This window comes from Trachypithecus francoisi, unplaced genomic scaffold (assembly GCF_009764315.1).
Source record: "Trachypithecus francoisi isolate TF-2019V2 unplaced genomic scaffold, Tfra_2.0 Contig01461, whole genome shotgun sequence".
In the NCBI taxonomy this organism is placed as follows: Eukaryota; Metazoa; Chordata; class Mammalia; order Primates; family Cercopithecidae; genus Trachypithecus; species Trachypithecus francoisi.
The window spans coordinates 16,573,659-16,596,450 of record NW_022681433.1 but is presented as its reverse complement, the minus strand read 5'-3'; the positions used below and the strand labels follow the sequence as shown (position 1 = coordinate 16,596,450).

At 45.0% G+C, this 22,792-nt stretch overlaps 1 protein-coding gene and 1 long non-coding RNA gene across 3 annotated transcripts in view; one reads left to right on the top strand and one right to left on the bottom strand.

The window, feature by feature from the left end:
• The window catches only part of SPATA13 (spermatogenesis associated 13), a 157,576-nt gene that overhangs the window by 54,142 nt on the left and 80,642 nt on the right, over positions 1-22,792 (bottom strand). For both annotated transcript variants that reach the window (XM_033236608.1, XM_033236599.1), the window contains 2 exons: positions 8,530-8,895; positions 6,495-6,639 (listed from right to left, as the gene is read on the bottom strand). In XM_033236608.1, coding sequence (XP_033092499.1) covers positions 6,495-6,639; positions 8,530-8,895 — 511 coding nt within the window. The remainder of the gene's footprint in view (positions 1-6,494; positions 6,640-8,529; positions 8,896-22,792) is intronic.
• Positions 6,637-22,544, top strand: LOC117098299. The gene is made up of 3 exons (XR_004443320.1): positions 6,637-6,982; positions 17,810-17,899; positions 21,991-22,544. It is a non-coding gene; the product is annotated as an uncharacterized LOC117098299 (long non-coding RNA).

Below are 22,792 nucleotides of genomic sequence, written 5' to 3'. Positions count from 1 at the left end.
AGCTGTGCTTCTCAGACAGGCTGGCTGGCATGTAATTTGGGTCATGCTGTCCCCTTCACAGATCAAGATGTTACTTATTTATAACCTGCCTTTAAAGGACTCAATTTTTGGTTGTTTCCTCATGAAAAATGTGGACAGATGGTTATGATTTAGTTTTACAACCTGCCTGCTAGCAATTCATATTACTGTATCACTCTGATAAAGAATGAGTAATTCAGCCTAGCTCACTAGAGGCCAGACTGGGTCAATTTGCTTTTCTTTCCTAGCTTGCAAAAAAGAACTATATTTGTCAAAAAAAAAAAAAGTAAAAATTTAAAAAATCAAATTGAGCAATTACTTCAGTAAGTTAGAAACATTTTTTAAAGCAAGTCAACTTGCCGAGTTTGCGTGCCCTCAAAAAGGGCATTTTCTCTAGTTTTTATATCTAGCTATTATTGTACCTAAGCTTGACGTTCCTCCTTTATTATCTGGCATTATTACTAAATGCTCTAATATAGTATACTTACTGGTTAACTAAAGGGCTTTCAAGAAATGTAACAGACCAGGTATCATTTTTTGAAAGGGGTCTACCTATATCAACTGACTTCGGTGCATGGGTGTGCATTCGTCCTGTGCTTGTCTCTGTGAAGATCCCACTCAAGTCTAACAGTGAAGGAAACTGGACAGTCTCCTCTCTGCGAGACAAGAAAAGCAAGCTAATCTGAACTTTGGACAAGATAAGCAGAAAGAGAAGGGGAATGGATAATAGAGAAGAAGGAATCTGAAATGCAAAGTAAGAATTCTGAAAAGCAATCAGATTTGACTTCTGATCAACATTAAAGGAGGTTAAAGGAGGAAGTATAGTTGGAACCCAATGTTAAGTACAGAAAAATTAGGAGCTTCCGTAGGCTGTGATGGAGTAAGTTGTCTCAAATGAAAGAGAAAAGCTTAATTGAAAGCAAAGAAAAGGCAGCAAAGATAATGCCCCAGGACAATCTTCTAGCAGTGCAGGCATCCCTCCTAACACCCAAGGAAGGAGAAGCCACAGACACCATCCCCAACAATGCAGTGGTGTTTACAGCTTGTCACTCTTCCCTCCGATAAGGCTCCAGTAAGTGCCACTGAGATTCATTATCCCAACTCCATTATCCCAAATAACACACCCAGTAGCCTACAAACATGACTCAGGCCTGTCCCACGTGACCTGCCTTCGCAGGCTGTGTGGCTGGGAAGAGGTAAGACACGTGCTCCAAACAGGGCCAGAGAAAAGTGGCAAGAGAAAGGAAGAGCAAAGCACGGCGCTGCCAACTTCTCAGAAGGGAGGGCTCCATTCACCTAGAAAGACTCCGCCTTCATTTCTTAAAAAAAAAAAAAAAATTAAATTGCAATGTTCAATTTTCTGTATTTTGAGAAAAATTCAGTTGTGGGTACTACTTAATTTGGAGAGTTTTTTGTATTATTATTTTAAACTCACATAACAATTGTACAATATTTATGGGGCACAGTGTGATATTTCAATATATGTATACAATGTGGAATGATCAAATCGGGGTAATCATCACATTAAGCACTTATCATTTATTGGTATTAAGAACATGTGAGGCCAGGTGCAGTGGCTCACGCCTGTAATCTCAGCACTTTGGGAGGCCAAGGCGGGCGGATTACGAGGTCAGGAGATCGAGACCATCCTGACTAACACGGTGAAACCCTGTCTCTACTAAAAATACAAAAAAAAAAATTAGCCGGGCATGATGGCGGGCATCTGTAGTCCCAGCTACTCGGGAGGCTGAGGCAGGAGAATGGTGTGAACCCGGGAGGCGGAGCTTGCAATGAGCTGAGATCGCACCACTGCACTCCAGCCTGGGTAACAGAGTGAGACTCTGTCTCAAAAAAGAAAAGAACATTTGAATTCTCTCTTGTGGCTATTTTGAACTATACAATACATTCTCATTAACTGTGGTCACAGTAGGACTTATTCCTTCTGTCTAGTTCTATTTTTATATCCATTTACCAACATTTGGTTATCAAGATTTTGAGAATACCTGACCAGGGAGGAGAAATATACTTTCATTATTATTTAAAAGTTGATACTACAGAAAATATCAAATACACACAAAAGCAAATAATACCATGAACCTACAATTATCAATCTTTTGCCAATACTGTTTCAATTATTTCCCCTCAACTTTTTTGGAGTATTTTAAAACAAATCTCACATATCATATTTTATGCAGAAAGTATTTCACTATCACAAACAAGGACTTAAAATATTACAAACACTATAACAAACAAGGACTTAAATTACTGCACTATCTTATTCTAACTAACAAAATTAAAAATAATTCCTTTGTGCTGCCAAATATTCAGTCCATCTGAAAATCTCCCCAACGTGTCTCAAAATGATGCTTTTACAGCTGGTTTGCTGAGATCACTTTGTGGGCTTACGGAGCTGGATGCCATTCTAGCACTTCATTGGTATGTGAACCTAAAACTCTCAGTGCATGGAAAGGAAGGAGTTCCAGGACTGAGATGGAAATGCTAGAGATGGTCTATCATGTGAGTCGCACCACCCCTTGGGCTGCATCTCCCATGTGACAGCAGCTTTTATAACTAATGCTAATCTCTCTAGGCCAGAGGTGCTGCTGAGAGGCGGTTCCACTACAATGCAGACCTGGTTCTCCATGGAGGTGGGACATAAGGTGGGCATACCACACAGCAGGGCCAGCTTGGTCATCTGAATGGTTGAACCCATGAAATCTCTGGTTGTGCTGTTAACTGATCTTAGGGTCCCTAGGAACAAAACAGATGAGTGATTCCACTAAGGTATCACAAGATTGTGTAGGAGGAACTCTCCAGGGCTGGCGAGCAGAGCCCGACCTGAGCCACCATGACAGAGAAGCCAAAGGAGGGTCCTCACTCAACTCCCAGACTCAGGCCTCTTGATGGAGCAGAGCCAGGGAGCCTCCGGGCAGCCATGCTAGTACAAAGCTTCTCCCTAGCTTCTCAAAGAGGACTCCTACCATCCGCCTGGTGCCTGTGTCCTCAGGACAGGGAAACTCCCGGCAGCAAATGTAAGTAACACTCTTCCCAAGCCTTTCTGAGTAGGAGAGATTGGCTTTGGCAAGGTAAGGATTTAGCTCATGTGCACTCCCGGTTAGGAGCTAATGGCTTGGCTGAATGGCCTGGAGGAATGTGAAAAGAACAAGATGGGCTGAGGATGGGTTTGGGGAAGGGGTGTAACTGGCTACATCAGAATACACGCAAAGCGTGAGATGACGTCCATCCTACATGAATCCTATTGCAAGAGAGACTAATTAATCATCCTGTGGACATGATGTCCCAATGTGCAGCTAGATGCCACTCTTCCTTCCTAGTCACCTGGATACTTGCTCAGTGAGTTCATAAAAAGGAAAAAAAAAATAAAAAAAAAAAGAAGAAAGCAAGAAAAAGGCCATGGTGGCAAAAATGGATGCCAAGCCTGGGCTAAACCACAGGAAGTCTGGGCCTTCCCCTCAACAAAGCTGATGATACGGTTCCCTGCAGGAACCAGACAGCCCTTTGTGGAAAGTTGATTGCAGTGGGGCCTTTTCATAATAGAGGGGGTGGTGATTTGTCCCTACTGGAAGGGCCACTTATGCTGGGCTTGGATTTATTTCCTGCACTGTCAGACCTCTGTGGATCCTACAGAAGGCCCCGATCCTGTCGCAGCATCTCACACGCCACCCAGGCCCAGAATGTCACACAGAAGGAAGCACATGACTCCATCACACTCAATAATGACCAAATAAAAATGAAATTACAGAGGCAGCTTGGAGACACACCCAGAAGTTGCCATACTGCCCTGGATGGGACGCAGGCTCTGAAGAAGTGACTAATTTGGAGAGGCTCGCCCATACTAGAAGACGCAGGGCCGGAAACCAAGGGTAAACATAGAAGCGGCTTCTTAGGATTACTTAACAATACACTTGCAAAATGTGTTCTTCCCACCTAGGAACTCTGCTCTGTTGAAACTGAGTTTAGTGCCCCCCAAGGGAGAAGTACTTCCTCTGGAGTTCATAGTCCTGGCCACAAGGAATTAGAACCAAGGCTGGCCATTTGTGCCTCTTCATACCACTGGGAAAATGAGCACCCACGGAAAATGGGGATGGCTTTTGTGGTCACTGCTACTATATTTCTCAAATGGACTAATGCAATCGCCTTCAAATCAATCTCCATTCGCCTTCCTTTCCCCCCACAAACTGCCCTCCCTCTGTAAGCATAAATCAGAACATACTATTCTCCTGCGGTCCATGGCTTCACACCACACTGAGAACAAGATCAGCCTCCTCATGACCTGCAGAGCCCTGTCCAGCCTCAGCCCACCTCCCAGCCTGCAACATCCTCGTCTGCTCTTGCTCCCTGAGCTCCTCTCACTGTTGCCTCCTTGCTGAACCTCAGACACATCCTGTTTCCTGCATGACTTTGGACTTCTGATGCTCCTTCTGCTAGGACTTCTCCTCCCTCAGATCTCTGCCTCACTGCCTCCTATCCTACTCACCTGTCCTCGCATCACCTCCCCCGCCTGCTCCTACTCCTCCTATTACCCACAGTCATCTTCTCCAGGGCCGTCTGTGGCGCCTTGGCGCATCCTACATATTGACTTAGGGGGAATCTGTTCAAATGCTGAAATGTAAACTTTGCATGCTGTTTTATTCTCCACAGTCATCCCAACTTTTCTATTTCCTTCCTTTCCCCGCCTTGCCATTCTGGTAGGGACGTGTTGCTTAAATCTGCCTCTGGTTATCAACACTGCAGAGGCATGGAACTGGAGGACTGGTTATCCTCAGAGGTCCTAGACTTGGAGGTGTCTGCTGCCACTGATGAAGCTCTGGGTGTCTCCCTCTAGGGAAGAGAGAGCAGGTTCACGGAACAAGTGCATCGTGTTAGAATGACACTCTTTGGAAATGAATGTCCTCTATCCTGTTTTATTTTTCTTTATAGTACTGTCTGCCCTGTTAAATACTTACTTGGCCTGCCTTCACGTATAGAAGGCAACGGTCCCTGGAGGCAGACACTCCACCCTTCTCCCTGTTCCAGTGCCACCAGGCGGTGGACATATCACCTAAGCTCGGACAGCTGAATCCTCCATCCTGGGACCTGAACCCCTGGGTGAGTGACGGACAGACAGTCACTAACTTGTAATAAGTTAACTCCTTATTATAACTCCAATAAGTATACACTTCTCCAAGACAGGGTCTTTAATTAAATATTTTGTATTTTCTAAGGACTCACTGGATACCTCCCTAACTCCTGGGGGGGAGCCATGGCCAGTCTCCCATCACACGCCTTCCTGTGGCTCCTCCACTCCTAGGAGCGACCCTTCCACCCCTTCCCTGGCCTGGTTCCCTAGCCATCTCATCAGTTCCAGGCACAGCTGGCACCCTTCCAATCAACTCCCTTTTTGCTTAAGATACATCACACCCCGGGGCCTATTGTGGGGAGGGGCCGGGGGGAGGATAGCATTAGGAGTTACACCTAATGTAAATGACGAGTTAATGGGTGCAGCACACCAACATGGCTCATGTATACATATGTAACAAACCTACATGTTGTGCACATGTACCCTAGAACTTAAAAGTATAATAATAAAAAAAAAAGCCGGAGTTAGATGTTGTTGCTTTTCAACAAAAGAACCCCTAAAATTAAAACCTTTTTAAACTAACAACAAAAACCAGTGTTACAGCAAGCAGGGAATAGGCTGTGTGTACACAGGTATGCGGTGGGAGGAGAAGGGCTCTACATTCCTAACACCCTAACAATGCTATTGTTATTTCTGCCTATTCTTTTAAAATCTTCTGCCACATGGGTACACGCTGCCTATTGTTACAAACATGGTATATGTTTTTGAATCAATTGTATCCCCCAAAAAGATGGTGAAGACTTAACCCTCAGTGCCCATGAGTGTGACCTTATTTGGAACCAGTCTTGGTAGATAATTACATTAAGATGAGGTCATTAAGTTGGGCCCACAAGCAGTAAGCCTGGTGTCTTTACAAAAAGAGGAGATCTGAACACAGACAGACACATGGGAGAATGCCATGTGAACATGAAGGCAGAGATGAGGCAATGCTCCTAGAAGCCAAGGAACGCTGAGGGTGCCAGACGCAAGGAGAGCAGCCTGGAATAGACCCTCCCTCACAGCCCCCAGAAGAAACGGACCCTGCTGACACGTCGATCTCGGATTTCTAGCCTGGGTCTCGGTTCTTTAGGGATCTCCACATGCAGGAACGATGTACACAGACACCACACGAGGAACAAACTTCTCAAACTTAACAGCCACCAGCCTAGCACACACAGCATCGACCCCAGACAGCAAATGATGCACCATTCTCCTGAGATGAGCCATCCTCGCTCCCAGACAAACGCGGCCTGGCCCGAGGCAGGCGCGAAGGTGCAGAACCTGCTGCCTCAGGTTAGCTGGAAACACTCAGATGGGCCCGTGGCAGCTCTGAAAGGAAAGGGACTCTGAGACTCACTGTTGGATGCTCGCATCTGCCGCCGGCGTCCCACACGGTCCAGCCCAATGGGGGTGCTCCGGGAGAACGTGAAGGGCCGGAACCGGGCCGACACAGCCTTGTAGGGTGGCACCTGGTGAGCAGGCATGGGCGGCCTGGAAGCCGGCTGCAAAAAGAAAGCAAAATCTGTGAGGAGGTGCCAGGAAGTGGTAGCTCCTGCCAGCACTTCACACGCATAGCTCTCTCACCTCGAAGCCACTCACAGACGTGAAATGGTTTCTCCAATCCTGCCACGAGTTGCAGGCTGCACCAAAGCCCAGTGGCAACTCATGATGCTACAGTTTTTAACAACCCTGATCAGCTTACTGTCCTGCACCCTGCAGCCTCGTGTTTCATCTCACTTTTCTGCAACATGCCAACAGGTCCCACTAAGGAAAAAGAAGCTTCTGAGAAGAGGAAGGCATGCTGAGGAAGCAGGGGAGTCGTCACACAGATGCAGGGTCACTAAGGTAAGAAGCTGCTTTCCCGGGGTGGCCCTCTGGAGGACGCCAGGACAAGGCCACAACCCCGCCAGGGTGGCCAACTGCGATCCTCACATCCTTCTTCAGCCTCCTTCCTCCTGGACTCCTCCCTGCTGACACAGAGCTTGGCACAGATGAGCCTTCAATAAGGATTTGTGGAGCTGAAGGCAAGCCTTGCTTCCCTAAACTCACACAGCAGTGGAGCTTCAGTTAAAAGAAGCGGTTTTCCATGTCGTTGCCCAAGTCTCTCTTATAATGACCTTCTGGTTTTCTATAATAGCGATCCCTAAAACTATCAGCCAAAGGCCCAGTTGCTTCATGCGTTCTTTCAATTTCTTTTTTCCTCCTTTTGTTTATTACATGCATATTCTGCTTATGTAATTCCTTAGGTTTTCTTACCATTTTCTCACCCAATTCCCCAAATTAGGCTATAGTACAGAAAATCGCTTTTCACATTCCTTTTGGCCGCTCTGAAGGGAAACCCTTTCTAAGGCTGCAGCGCATCCGGGACTACTGTTCTGAGTTAAAACGCGTGACAATCTGCTTCAGTGCAGAATCATGTCCCAACAGTGGGGCACCTTCGGACAAAAGATTCTGAACATTTTCATGGTATTCTGCAACTTAATTTTTTAACCTTAAGGAATCACTTCAATTTATTTAAGCAGGGATTTTTGAGTGCTTGTTATAAACAAGACATTGTGTGGGGCTTTACAGGAAAAATGTAAACATACACAATCCAGTACTAGTACTGTATAGGATTTCCCTTTTAAGATAATTTTATGGGTTACTTATGACATCAGCTACCAAGTTTTAAAAATGAAAGTGGGCATATATATTACTCATATGGTGTTCTGTGAATGTTTACTACGGCTGGGTATTAGCCTTCCCAAATAAGTATACACTACTCCAAGACAGAGACTTCAATTAAATGTTTTGTATTTTCAAACTGCCCACTGGATACCCGGATAAATACTTGTTGAATTACTAAACTATACTAAGAAACCAGTACTAAGTGTTTAATTCATTGTCAAACTATTACTAGTTGCAAAGTTGCAACTCAAAAAAAAAAGAAATTAAAAAAAATAAGAAAATGGTAGAAAACAAAATACTTATCTCCTAAAAAACTATTTCTTCTTTACATTTTATTTATTTCTTGTTTACATTTTATCTTTACACTTTAACAACGAACAATACTGTCTTTTTCAACAATTACTTCTTTCAGGAGTGTTACTAAATACGTCCTGCTACCTTTCCCTGGTTAGAATCTCAGGTTATTCAGAAATCAACAGCAAATGAGTCTTAAGTATTATTTGAGATCCCAGGAAAGAAAGATTAGCAAAAGGCATCCAAACATCAGATGGTTAGCTTGAATTCACGCATGTTTTCACAGAGTCAGGAAGAAAAGGTGGTTAAGCATACGGTGCTGCCCTTGAGAATGCGAGAGAAAAAGCAGATCCAGTTTAGTGTGCAGAGAGAACAGAGGCAGGAAGCTGGAGGGCCTCTGCTGGCTTGGGGAGGTGCACACCAGATCTTACTTGTGTCAGAAGACTGTCCAGTTCCTCCGTCTGGTTGGTCCCATACAAGCTGACCCCACCTATCACGGAAATGGGGCGTCTTCTCCGGGCTCCTTTGGGGCAGCCCACTGGAGCATTCTGGTTTTCAGGGCTGGCAGCAGTCAAGCTTGCCTGGGGGTCCTCGTTCACACGGTCTTCCTTCTGGGGGTCTGCAGCAACCGAGTCTTCAGGAATAGACAAACTGCGGCTGGCCAGCTGGCCGTAGTCAGAGAACGGCCGAGGCCTTGGCCGTCTCCCAGAGCCCCATCTCCTCCTGGGGGTTCTCTGTGCCTCTGTCCTTTCCTCATCCTGTGATGAACCTCGCCTCCATGGGCCATTATGGAAGACCTTTCAAATGCGAACAAGTCAGGTGAGCTCAGTATACAGGAAGGTATTCAAAAAGAACAAGCCATACATTCCCTCTCACCGCCCTGGCCCTGCCTCAGGTTTTCTTGATTTACTTGTTTATTAGAACAGCTATTTGTGTACTAGAACACCAAGACACAACTAAACCTTAATCAAAATAACCAAATCTATTATTATAGGCTGATTCAATAGGCTGATACTTCAATAACCATAATTGAAATAGTGGTTTTGTGACCAATGATGAGCTATGATAAAAGGCATTAAGAAAAGCAGCACTGGCCGGATGCGGTGGCTCATGTCTGTAATCCCAGCACTCTGGGAGGCCGAGGTGGGCGGATCACTTGAGGTCACAAGTTTGAGACCAGCTGGCCAACATGGTGAAACCTTCTCTCTACTAAAATACAAAAACATTAGCCAGGTGTGTGGTGGCAGGTGCCTGTAATCCCAGCTACTTGGGAGGCTGAGGCAGGAGAGTCGCTTGAACCTGGGAGGTGGAGTTGCAGTGAGCTGAGACTGCAACACCGCACTCCAGCCGGGTGACAGAACGAGACTCTGTCTCAAAAAAAAAAAAAAAAAAGAAAAAAAGGCACGGTGGCTCACGCCTGTAATCCCAGCACTTTGGGAGGCCGAGAGGGGCAGATCATGAGGTCAGGAGATCGAGACCATCCTGGCTAACCCAGTGGAACCCCGTCTCTACTAAAAATACAAAAAATCAGCCAGGCGTGGTGGCGGCGCCTGTAGTCCCAGCTACTCGGGAGGCTGAGGCAGGAGAATGGCGTGAACCTGGAAGGCAGAGCTTGCAGTGAGCCGAGATCGCGCCCCTGCACTCCAGCCTGGGCGACAAAGCCAGACTCTGTCTGAAAAAAAAAAAAAAAAAAAAAAAAAAATGAATGCGAAGCGAAGAGCAAAGAGCACAGTGTGGGGTTTATAAATACTCTACTCCAACCCCTCATTTTTCAAATCAGGAAAACTGGGACCTAAAGAAGTGACACGACTTGCCCAGGGCCACACAGTTAATCAGTGGCAACAAAGACACAAAACGATGGGCTTCGTGATTTATATTCCACAAGTTTTCCTGCAAGGCCACTTCACCTCTGCTCAAAAGACAATCCCGTGCAGGTTCCAGCAACTTCCCTCTGCTGCTGTCCACAGATCCCTCCTGCCGGGGCTGCCCCCTGTAATTCTCTCTCCACTGACGGCATCCAGAATCGCATACAAACGGTTGTAGCTGAAGGCTTTAGAGAGTAGGCTTTTGTTCCACTGAACTCTTGTTACCTGCCTAAAAGCAGAGCCTCTCAAAAGAACTGTCACAAATCCTCTCCTGGGAGTTGACTGCAACCAGGGAAAAGAGGGGAACCCACACGCACACACTGTCACAAAACTCATGTATTTTCCTGAAAGCCTATTTATCTTTCCTAAAAAAGTCACTTGTTTTCCCATAAGTTCTCTTCTCCCCTCCTAGTAAGATGCCACATACAGCTTACATTCTAACCATCTCCTGGAGTCACTGTTTTTTTTTTTTTGAGATGGAGTCGCACTCTGTCACCAGGCTGGAGTACAGTGTGATCTTGGCTCACTGCAACCTCCACCTCCCAGGTTCAAGCGATTATCCTGCCTCAGCCTTTTGAGTAGCTGGGATTACAGGCACGCACCACCACGCCCAGCTAATTTACATATATATATATATTTTACTAGACACGGGGTTTCACCATGTTGGCCAGAATGGTCTTGAACTCCTGACCTCAACCTCCCAAAGTACTGGGATAACAGGAGTGAGCCACCACACCCTGCCTGAGTCACATTTTTCTATGAACTCTGTTTCTCACACACAGACACACGCACACACGCAGGCACGTGAATAAACATGTCTTTTCTTTTGCTAATCTGTTCTCTGCCAATTTAATTCACAGGCCTTAAGAACAGAGTCAAAGAGTGTAGAGGAAACGTTTTTCCTCTTCAACATCGCCATAGGAAAATATGAGACAAATCATGAAAAGGTTAATACTATTTTCTCTATTACAAATGAAAAACAAATTAAAGATAGCTTAAATTACCGAATCAAATGGCATAGACAACTTGAGTACGTAGTGAGAATCAACCCAATTACATTATTGCCCTGTAATAAAAAGGTTCAGCAACAACATGCTAGAAAAACAGAAGGACAAGAAGACCACAGGCAGGGAGCCGTCCACCTGCTCACAAACGGACGTGCAGTGCTTTGCTCTGTTCTGTTTTCAGTTAGTTTTTTGGCGTCTGGTTTGTTTCGGTTTTACACTTATGCAACATGCACCTTGCTTTTTCTCAGTAACGCCAAAAGCAAGGAACTGCTCCAGGCAGTGACAGATGCTGGCTACAGGCAGGTGAGCTCCAAGCAGGTCAGTAGACAGCGGGGGGCAGGACTCGGGATCATTCCTTTAACACATCATGCCTCAGAGTCAGCACAGTAGAGCACACAAAACCAACGCTGGCCGGAGCACAGTGGCTCACACCCGTAATCCCAGCACTTTGGGAGGCTCAGGCAGGAGGACTGCTTGAGCCCAGGAGTTTGAGACCAGCCTGGGCAACACAGTGAAATGTCATCTCAAAACAAATAAATAAATAAATAAACAATAGCAGGGCGTGGTCGCATGTGCCTGTGGTCCCAGCTACTTGGGAGGCCGAGGAAGGAGGATTGCTTGAGCCCAGGAGGTGGAGGCTGCAGTGAGCCATGATTGCACTACTGCACTCCAGCCTGGCAGACAAAACAAGACCCGTTGTCAAAAACAAAAAAAAAAAAGAGAAACAACTGTAATTCTATGCTCAGTATTTATACAGTTCCAATGAAAATATAAAAGGAGAAAACACTCCCTCTAAAAGGTAACACATATTCTAAAAACAGCAAAACTTAGTCAATAGGATAATACATAAAATTGAAATGTCCATTTTACTCCCAGCAAAAGTACAAAGAGAAAGATAGGGGAAAACTCTCAGATTTAAGCTGACATTCAAACATTGATTCTTAGCCAAAAGATGGTTAAATTCCTTATGAAACAAATTAGAACTTTGATGGATATTCTAAAATTCAATCTTTTTTTTTTTTTTTTAAAAGCAAAGTTTAGGTACTTCTCAAATACCACCCAGGTTCATTCCAGGGAATGTAGTTTGGTGGTGATTCTACTTGGAACTGTAGACACACACATACTACCAAACAAACTTCTCCAACAAGTGAGAGCCTACCTCAGACTCTGGCACGGGCTGCCAGGGCCCATGGATGCACCAAAGAAACAGGCGCCTGGGCACAGCCATGTCCTCCGAAGAGTCTTTCTTGACTTTAAAACACCATCATAAAGACCTACCCTCTTCCACGGCCATGTCAGAGCTCTGCCCTAGTCCAGACAATCCAGCCAGAGCTCTATCAGCTCCAAAACAGGCAGTTTACACCCAAGTCATAAACTTCTATAAACAGACTTTCCAGTGGAATTACTGCCCTTTTAACTCTTGTTTCTTTGCATATATTTTATTATTATTATGTTTGAGACGGAGTCTCGCTCTGTCGCCCAGACTGGAGTGCAGGGGCGCGATCTCGGCTCACTGCAAGCTCTGCCTCCCGGGTTCACGCCACTCTCTTGCCTCAGCCTCCCAAGCAGCTGGGACTACAGGTGCCGCCACCACGCCCGGCTAATTTTTTTTTTTTTTTGTACTTTTAGTAGAGATAGGGTTTCACCTTGTTAGCCAGGATGGTCTTGATCTCCTGACGTGATTCGTCTGCCTCGGCCTCCCAAACTGCTGGGATTACAGGTATGAGCCACCGCGCCCGGCCATATATTTTATTTTATTTATTTATTTGGCAACAGTCTCACTCTGTTGCCCAGGCCGCAGCACAATCACAGCTCACTGCAGCCTCCACCTCCTGGGCTCAGGTGATCCTCCCATGTCAGCTGCTCAGGTAGCTGGGACTATAGGTGCGTACCACCGCAGCAGTTCATCTGTTTCTTTTTTGTAGAAACAGGGATTCACCACGTTGCCCAGGCTGGTCTCAGACTCCTGGGTTCAAGTAATTCACTTGCCTTTGCCTCCCCAAAGGGCTGAGATTACAGGTGAGAGCCACAGTGCCTGGCCTCTCCGCATATATTTTAAAGTGTTTTACTTACTATTACATATTTTCTTCCTGTAAGATTTCATATTTTACTTTGTAAAAGTAAAAAGGCAATGTAGGCGTTGTTGCCTCCAGTGAGACACTTTAAAACATTTCCTTGAAACGACAGTGAAAACAAATTATTAACCAGATGAAAAATGAAAGATTCAGACAAAATAGCTTGATTTCTCTTCTATCCACTCAGAGGCCTAACCTAAAGGAAGTATAGTCAAACAGCAAGTGTGCCAGTACCTGTGAGATTTTATTTAGAGATTGGGTCTTTCCAGATGGAATAAAGTTAAAATGAGGTCCCCCTGGGCTAGGTGGGCTGCAATGCAATGGCTGGTGTCCTTATGACGCAGATGGAAATTTGGACACAGACAAACATGAAAGGGAGCAAGCCACGGGAAGAGGAGGCAGAGACTGGAGTGACGCATCCACAGGCCAAGGGCACCAGAGAAGGCCAGTTGCCACTGCGAGCTGGACGAGGCTAAAAAGAAGCCCCCTTCGCACCTTGGAGTGATTGCGGACTTGTCAACACTTTGATCTCAAACTTCCGGCCTCCAGAACGGTGAGAGAACAGATGTCCACTGTTTTAGGCCACTTAGGTTGTGGTGCTTTGTTAGAGTAACCCTAGGAAACTCATACAGCAAGGTAATTCAGAAGAAAGCTACAGCACAGGGCCTCTGGGCATACCAAAGGTTTTCTGGAGATGATATAAATACAATAAGATGACTCCCCAGTTTTCTCCTAGGGTACCAGCATCCTGGCTACCACGAGAATTCACATACAGGGGTCGAGGTGAGAAGGAAAACACCTCAGCAGTGGATGCCACAGAGGACCACAGTGAACGCTGCAATTTCTGAATGCCTATGAGGTGCCAGACCTATGCCAGGCACACATGCTACCTTGCTTAATCTTCTCAGCCACCCTGTGAGGCAGGTCCTGTTCAGAGAATTGTACTGATTAAGACACCAGGACTAAAACAGATGAAATGATTTGCTCACGTTAATAGAGCCAGAAAAGGGAAGGGCCTATTTCACAACCCAATCTGTCTGACTTCGAAACCTCCGTCTCTCCTCTGTAAAGCCTGCATACGTAGCATGTACTTTTACAGAAGGAAAACAGAGCTTTGCAGGTTTTCCTTCCCTTAGATGTAGAACTGCTGGAGGGAAGGGAAAGAGAATGGCAATGATCAGAGGCTCTGGTAACACGTGCCCTGGGCAATCTGGTAAAACCTACAGACCCCAGAATGACACATTCACATGCATAAAAGAAAATGAGAGAGGATTGTAAAGTAAGACGATTTAAAAGAGCTATAATGTAGTAACATATGTCATGTATGAATTAAGAGGATGGGTGTGAGGTACTGATTCTGAAGTATTGATGAGTGATGTCAATACATATATATATATATTTTTTGAGACGGAGTCTCGCTCTGTCGCCCAGGCTGGAGTGCAGTGGCCGGATCTCAGCTCACTGCAAGCTCCGCCTCCCGGGTTTACGCCATTCTCCTGCCTCAGCCTCCCGAGTAGCTGGGACTACAGGCACCCGCCACCTCGCCTGGCTAGTTTTTTATATTTTTTAGTAGAGATGGGGTTTCACCATGTTAGCCAGGATGGTCTCGATCTCCTGACCTCGTGATCCGCCCGTCTCGGCCTCCCAAAGTGCTTGGGATTACAGGCTTGAGCCACCGCGCCCGGCCGAGTGATGTCAATATATTTCAAGACATGAGACAAACCTGTTGTATAATGTGAGAAAGGTCTGTCATCAGACAATATCTAAAATTCCCGGGTTAGATGACAACATTTAAGAATATCTAGGGCATCAGTCTTTTGCTCCAATTCTTAAAAAACGAAAATGTAGGCCTTACAACTTATAAAGTCAAAAAAGTAGCATCTCACTATCCCAGAACTATATCTCATTACCCAATGTCCCTTAAATGAAAATTAATGTGTCATAACCAAAAATACCCTGCACGGGCCTGTTTTTACGTGTTGCAACGATCTGTCCCAGGATTTTAAGTGGGTAAGGGGAACGCATAGGATCCCAGATGAATTGCCATATTTTGAAGAGTTGAAAGCAGGAACAAAGAAATATTTACATATGCAGAAAGTGATAAGTTTTAGCCTTAATTACGTTTTTTTCTTGTGGGAGGGGGTGGTATTTTTAACACCACAAGAATAACACGTTACATTCACTTAGACATCAGATTTTCAAATTGCTTTCCCATCTAACTATAATTATATTTTCCAAGAAGCAAAGAAAACATAATTGCCCCCATTTTAAGATGAGAAGACAATGCATTTACTGAAAGATAAGAGCAAGCAAGATAGTTCAGGAACTTTCATTTCATCTTTGGAAGGCCAGCACTAGACATGACCCCACCATTAACAGCAGTAGGTAAGAAAGATGCAAAATGGCTTTAGGGGTTGTAACAAAAACCCTTAGCAGCAATTGATGCTGCTCCCCAAAAGCCTTCCTGGGCTTATCACACACGCAGTCTGCACTGCTGGCTTCTGCCCTGTGTATTTCTCTGGGCTATTTCTCCATTCATCCATGTGTGTGTAGACACAGTCATGCACATGCATCTGGCTTGGACTCTTCTGTGTTGGTTCCTCCCACAGTCCTGACCTTCACTTCTTTCCAATGTTCTTTTTCTCTCTCCTTGCCTAGGCCCTCTTCCCCTGTCGTGTATGGAACAAAGAGTCGATTTTGTTTCATGGAGTAAATCATATTAGGTTTCCTATCCTTAATTTCTGTAACAATTAGGTGGAATTTTCTTTTCTTTTTTCCTTTTTTTTTTTTTGAGACAGTCTCACTCTGTCACTCAGATTGGAGTAAGTAGCACGATGTCGGCTCACTGCAGCCTTGAACTCCCAGGCACAAGTGATCCTCCCACCTTGGCTTCCTGAGTAGCTGAGACTACAGGCATGCACTACCAGGTCCAGCTAATTTTTAAATTTCTGTAGAGATAGGGGTCTCACTATGTTGCTCAGGCTGGTCTCAAACTCCTGGGCTCAGGCAATCCTCCTGCTTCGGCCTCTCAAAGTGCTGGGATTACAGGAGTGAGCTGCCATGCCTGGCCTGGGGGAATCATCTTTCTGTCTAAGCTGCCTTTGGCTTTCATAGCCCTCAATGGGGTGTGTGCGTTGCAGGGGAAGTGAATTATCCCGGCAGGCGGGGAGGTGCCCCCACAAACGGGGCCAGCCACCAGGCGGGCTTCCTGAGCCTCCACCCTCTGGCTCTTTCCACCGGTCCAGGCATGGCTCCGTGCATCGCTCAGGCAGGCTGAGGAACAGCCACTGGGAGGGGAGGCGCTCCTGTAAGAGCCCAGTCACCCATGCAAAGTGGAGGAGAGGAGGGATGGCCTCTGACCCAGTTCAAAACTAAGTAAATGGTAAAACGCCCTGCATTTCACTGAGTGACGCCATCTCACAAATGTGCCTGTTCAAGATGGCTCTGCTGCACCCCTCACAGTTTCCGCTACTTTAGGGACCATCTTGGGAAGGGGAAGACAGGGTTGTTAAGTTGTCCCTTCTTTTCTCAGGCCTGGCTCTTAGGACAGGGCCTGGGCCAGAAACAGACCAGGCACGATACTGGAAGTAGAAACATCATTTACTGGGTTACTCTTTCTATGGCCTGTAGGTAAAAATAAATAATAAGTTTGGGCTACATTCTTACAAATGTGCTGCATTTTTTTACTAGGATGTTAGGTTTTAACCTGTAAGAATCTCCAGTGGTTGGTGGAACTCTGACAGCAAATGAAGCACAAGTGACTAAGCTAAACTTTTCTTTTCTTTTTTTTTTTTTTTTGAGACGGAGTCTGGCTCTGTCTCTCAGGCTGGAGTGCGGTGGCTGGATCTCAGCTCACTGCAAGCTCCGCCTCCCGGGTCTACGCCATTCTCCTGCCTCAGCCTCCCGAGTAGCTGGGACTACAGGCGCCCGCCACCTCGCCCAGCTAGTTTTTTGTATTTTTAGTAGAGATGGGGTTTCACCGTGTTAGCCAGGATGGTCTCGATCTCCTGACCTCGTGATCCGCCCGTCTCGGCCTCCCAAAGTGCTGGGATTACAGGCTTGAGCCACCACGCCCGGCCAAGCTAAACTTCTCTAATGACTATGGAATGGGGTTACGTGCATGTCAGTAATCGTGACATCATTTAAAGAGTCTCCAAAAAACAACAACAACAAAATAAGCAACTATTATAACCCAGAAAACTGTGGCCTTATCCCTTGGACTCAGGAAACAGTTTGGTCATGTGTTAAACATTTTTAAACAATGACTGTTTATCTCCCTTGAAGTAGGAGAGGAGCATGGTGGTGATATTAGATACTTTAATTGTCCTTGAATGTGTTACATGGATGATAAAAGATGCTGAAAACACAGCTGGGGACCCTACGGCCTTGTATATAACCTGTTTTATAGACTGATATGGTAGTTTATTTAAAAATGCAAATATACTGAAGTTCATGGAGAACACTTACTTTAATACTATGAGCCCAGTTCCATGAGCATAAAAAACACTAGTACTTAAGAAAAATGTAATCACTAGTGAAGTCTTAGAATACAAGATGGAGAAATCCGTGTAGCCGAGCTCTTCTTCCGCTTAAAGAAAGGAATGAACTCCACATGACAGTGACAAACTCCATCCCAGCCCGTGCCCCTCACCTCACCTGCCTCCCTCACTCACATCACATACACGTGTCACCACCCTCACCCCAAAAGCAATACTTCCTCCCTTAGCCTCAATAATAATGATTCAAGGGAGTTCTGTTTTTTAGGTTCAAGTACAACATCCAGACCATCCTGCCATCTCAAGATCAATAGTAACACGATGCTGAGATTGACATCCACGTAGAGAAAACAAACCGGTAGGTTGCAATTTTTTTTTTTTTTTTTAAGACAGGGTCTCACTCTGTCATCAAGCTGCAGTGCAGTGGCACAATCACAGCTCATTGCAGCCTCAACCTTCAGGGCTCAAGTGATCCTTCTGCTTGGCTACTTTTTGTATTTTTAGCAGAGATGGAGTTTTGCCATGCTGGTCAGGCTGGTCTTGAATTCTTGAACTCAAGCGATCCACCTGCTTCAGACTCCCAAAATGCTGAGATTACAGGTGTGAGACACCATACCTGGCCATAGGTTGCAATTTTATGCCTGGACTAATTAAGAGTAAAGAGACAGTTTAAAGCCATCATATTATGAAATAAATGCACATAATGACATCTTAAAACATGTTTCATCTCTGAAATACATGCTAAAGAATACAGAGGTCTACTTTCAAACTTATTTTCAATGAGTGAAAAAACATGATTTTATAAAAATGAACTTACTTTCCTCTTTGGAAATTAAACTTATTGACTGAGGAGGACTTAGTATTTCAAGAGTAATAACCATATTTTAGCTCTGAATATGTTAGCAACCTGTTGTCTTTCTCTATTTTTTTTTTGTTTGTTTTTTTGGGGGGGCAAGGTCTCTATCTGACACCCAGGCTGGAGTGCAGTGGCACAATCTCACTCCAGCCTCCTAGGCTCAGGTGATCCTCCTACCTCAGCCTCCCGAGTAGGTGAGACTAGAGGTACGCACCACCATGCCTGGCTAATTTTTCTATTTTTCGCAGAGACAGAGTTTTGCCGTGTTGCCCAGGCTGGTCTTAAACTCCTGGGTTCAAGGGATCCACCCACCTCAGCCTCCCAAAGTGTTGGGATTACAGGTGTGAGCCATCATACCCAGACTGTTGTTTATCTTTCCTTATAATTTCATACTCTCCTGTCCCTGGCCTCCATCCCACAATATAAATAAACTTACTTTCATTTAATTACTGATTGAGGACCACTAAGTATTTCAAAATCAGTGACCACGTTTCAGATAAGGGAGTCAGCCATCCTGTCCCTATCTCCTCCATCATCTCCTGAAATCCTGAGCCACTCTACAAACAAATTAATTGCAATATTCCTCCCCCCATTCTCAACAATCCTGTTCTGAAGGTGTCTTACTTAGTCTCAGATACATGAGGAACAAGGTAATGGGTCCTTGCCAACAGTAAGCTTCTATACTTTTATTAATTACACAAGATTGTATCACACCTGCTTTAAACTCGTAAGAGTCCAGGGCCTCCCTGAGCAGGTAAACACCCACCTCTGATGTGCTATGCACCACAGACACTCGGGCCACATGGACTCTCTGCACAGAGGAGCCATCACAAAGGAAAGGCAAGATCGCAAGGAGCACCCCTAGTGCTTCTTTTTTATTTTCACTGAGGAATACAAGAATCTAATGTGTTCTGCTGCCAAATATTTCCAGTAGGTTTAATTCAAAACCTGGCAGTTAAAGAATTACAGATGAAAAATTTATACCACAAAGAGTAAAAACGCAAAGCCAAATGTACAAGGTATCCTCATGGTAAACATGTGAAAAGCATATAATACACAGTAAGCAGTGAGGCTGTAATCCTTTGCCTGGTCACAAACTGTAAACAAGGCTTTAGCCGCCTGTCCCCTACCTGTGGCACTGACCTACTAAACATGGCACCGCTCTGGCCCTGGAGTCACCCTGCAGTCCAAGGTGGCTTTGTTTCCTGTACCACCCAGTGAACTCCCAAAACAAATGGCCAGAAAAGGACTGAAGCACCGTAGCAGAGCCAGCCCATCCCAACCAGCCAAAACATTCCCACTAAAACACTGCGGAGGGGCTGGGGACAGCGGCTCACGCCTGTAATCCCAGCACTCTGGGAGGCCGAGGTGGGCGAATCACTTGAGGTCAGGAGTTCGAGACCAGCCTGGCCAACATGGCGAAACCCTGTCCCTGCTAAAAATATAAAAACTAGCCGGCAATGGTGGTGCACACCTGTAATCCCAGCTGCTCGAGAGGCACAAGAATCGCTTGACTCCAGGAGGCGAAGATTGCAGTGAGCCAAGATTATGCCACTGCACTCCAGTCTGGGAGACAGAACAAGATTCTGTCTCAAAAAAAAAAAAAAGTCAAGGAGAAGAACTGGTTTGGGCTGGAACTTGTGCAGCAGGATATGACCCAAGTTCAGAGGCAAGAATGGTACACATGGAATCACAAGAGAAAGTGGGATGCAAATTTATCGACCATGATACCAATATTTGAAACATGCCCTTAACCTACAGTACATCATTTAATTTTGCGTGTGTGGTAAAAAATATATATATTTTACATATTTAATATATTGTATATTATATATTTATTATTTATAATATATATTTACATACTATACATTTATTATATGTTTACATTCTATATATTTAATATATTATGTAAACATGTTTATATATTATATATATATATTTTTATATATATAAAAAATATATAAAATGTCTACAATTTAGACTACTTTTTAAAAATTGTAAGATGGGGGTCTGGTTATGTTGCCCAGGCTGGTCTCAGACACTTGGCCTCAAGTGATCTTCCCATCTTGGCTTCCTGAGTAGCTTGAGATTACGGGTATGCGCCCCTGCAACCAGCTCCATTTTAATTATTGTCAGGTGTATGAGTCAGTGGGCTTAAGTACATTCACACTGTTATGTAATTATCACCACCATCCATCTCCAGAACTTTTTCATCTCTCCCAAATGTATCTCTGTATTCATTACATACTCTCTTCCCCCTCAACTCCTGGCAGTGACTACTCTACTTTCTGTCTCTATGAATTTGACTACTCTATGGACCTCCTATGAGTGGAATCATACAGTATTTATTGTTTTGTGACTGGCTGATTTCACTTAGCACAATGTCCTCAAAGTTCAGCCACGCTGCAGCATGTTTTGTTTTGAGATGGAGTCTTACTCTGTCGCCAGTGCTGGAGTGCAGCGGTGTGATTCGGCTCACTGCAACCTCTGTCTCCTGGGTTCAAGAGATTTTCCTGCCTCAGCCTCTGCCTCCCGAGTAGCTGGGACTACAGGCACCCACCATTATGCCCAGCTAATTTTTTGTATTTTTAGTAGAAATGGGGTTTCACCAAGTTGGCCAGGCTGGTCTTGAACTCCTGACCTCATGATTCACCAGCCTCGGCCTCCGAAAGTGCTGGGATTACAGACGTGAGCCACTGCGCCCAGCCTGCCGCATGTCTGCTAAGGCGTAAATGACACTCCACAGTGTGTGTACGCCCTATGCTTTTTATCCATTTCTCCATCAACGGACATTCGGGCTGTTTCCTTGTTTTGCCTCTTATGAATAGTGCTGCTATGAACACGGGTGTCTAAATACCTGCCTGAGTCCTGCTTTCAATTCTCTTGGGTATATACCCAGAAATGGAACTGCTGGATCAGACAGTAATTCTATGCTTAACTTTGGAGGAATCAGCACACTGTTTCTCACAGTGGCTGTACCATCATTTTATATTCCCACCAGCAGTACACAAGGGTTCCAATTTCTCCATATCTTTGTGAACACTTTTTTTTTTATAGTAGCCATTCTAATGGGTGTGAAGTGGTATCTACCATGGTTTAAATTTGCATTTCCCTAATGATTAGTGACACTGAAGATGTTTTCATATACTTTATCATTTGCATATATATACATATACACACACACACACACATATATATATGTATTTTTTTTTGAGATGGAGTCTCTCTCTGTCACCCAGGCTGGGGTGCAGTGGCACAATTTGGCTCACCGCAATCTCTGCCGCCTGGGTTCAAGCAATTTTCCTGCCTCAGCAGCCTCCCTGAGTAGCTGGGACTACAGGTGCGCACCACCATGCCCAGCTAATGTTTTTTTGTATTTTTAGCAGAGACAGGGTTTCACCACGTTGTCCAGGCTGGTCTCAAACGCTTGACCTCAGGTGATCCGCCTGCCTCACCTGCATATCTTCTTTAGAGAAATGTCTATTCAAGTCCTTTGCCCATTTTTTAAATGAGGCTGTGTTTTTTGTTGTTGTTGAAGATACCATTTAATTTAAAGGCTCTCTGAAGTAGATGCATTTAATTCTATTTTACAGATCAGAAAGATTAAGTGATTCCTCAAGAGATGAGGAGGCTAGTAAATGGTGAGAAAGTCTGCATGCCACATCGCAAAGTAGATGCTGATTCGAGGCCTCCTTCCCCATTTGGAGACTGAGCTACAGGCCTGGCCCCACCCCTCACTAGATATGTGACAGTCCTTGAACTTTTCCAAGCCTCAGTTTAAAGCAAATACAAAAATCACCTATGTCACAGGTGGCTGTGAAAATTGAATGCAACAGTGGTGCACGATGGAACTTCGTCCACTGAAAAGGCATCATATCAATCTGAGCTATTATTATTGATATTCTTATTTTCAAGAAACAGTTACTTTTTAAAATCCTAGATGAGTTGCTAAAAATTCCAGTTCTCAGTAGTGGATGGAGGAATTGCTAGACTTACACTCCTCAACATATTTTAGACCAAATTCTTTATTGATTTGAGACAGGGTTTCACTCTGTCACCCAGGCTGGAGTGAAGTGGTGCAATCACAACTCACTGTGGCCTCAATCTCCTAGGCTCAAGCAATCCTACCACCGTGGCCTCCTGAGTAGCTGGGACCACAGGCTTGCACCACCACCCTGGCTAACTTTTTATTTTTGTTACAGACAAGGTCTCACTATGCTGTCCAGGCTGGTCTCGAGCTCCTGAGTTCAAGTGATCCTCCAGCCTTGACCTCCCCAACTTCTGGGGTTTTAGGCATGAGCCACCATGTTAGCCAGACAAATTCTTCATCGCACCATTTCTTGCCTGAAAAGTTTTTATTTCATTTTTTGCCAGAGGGAATTTTTGTCTGTAGAA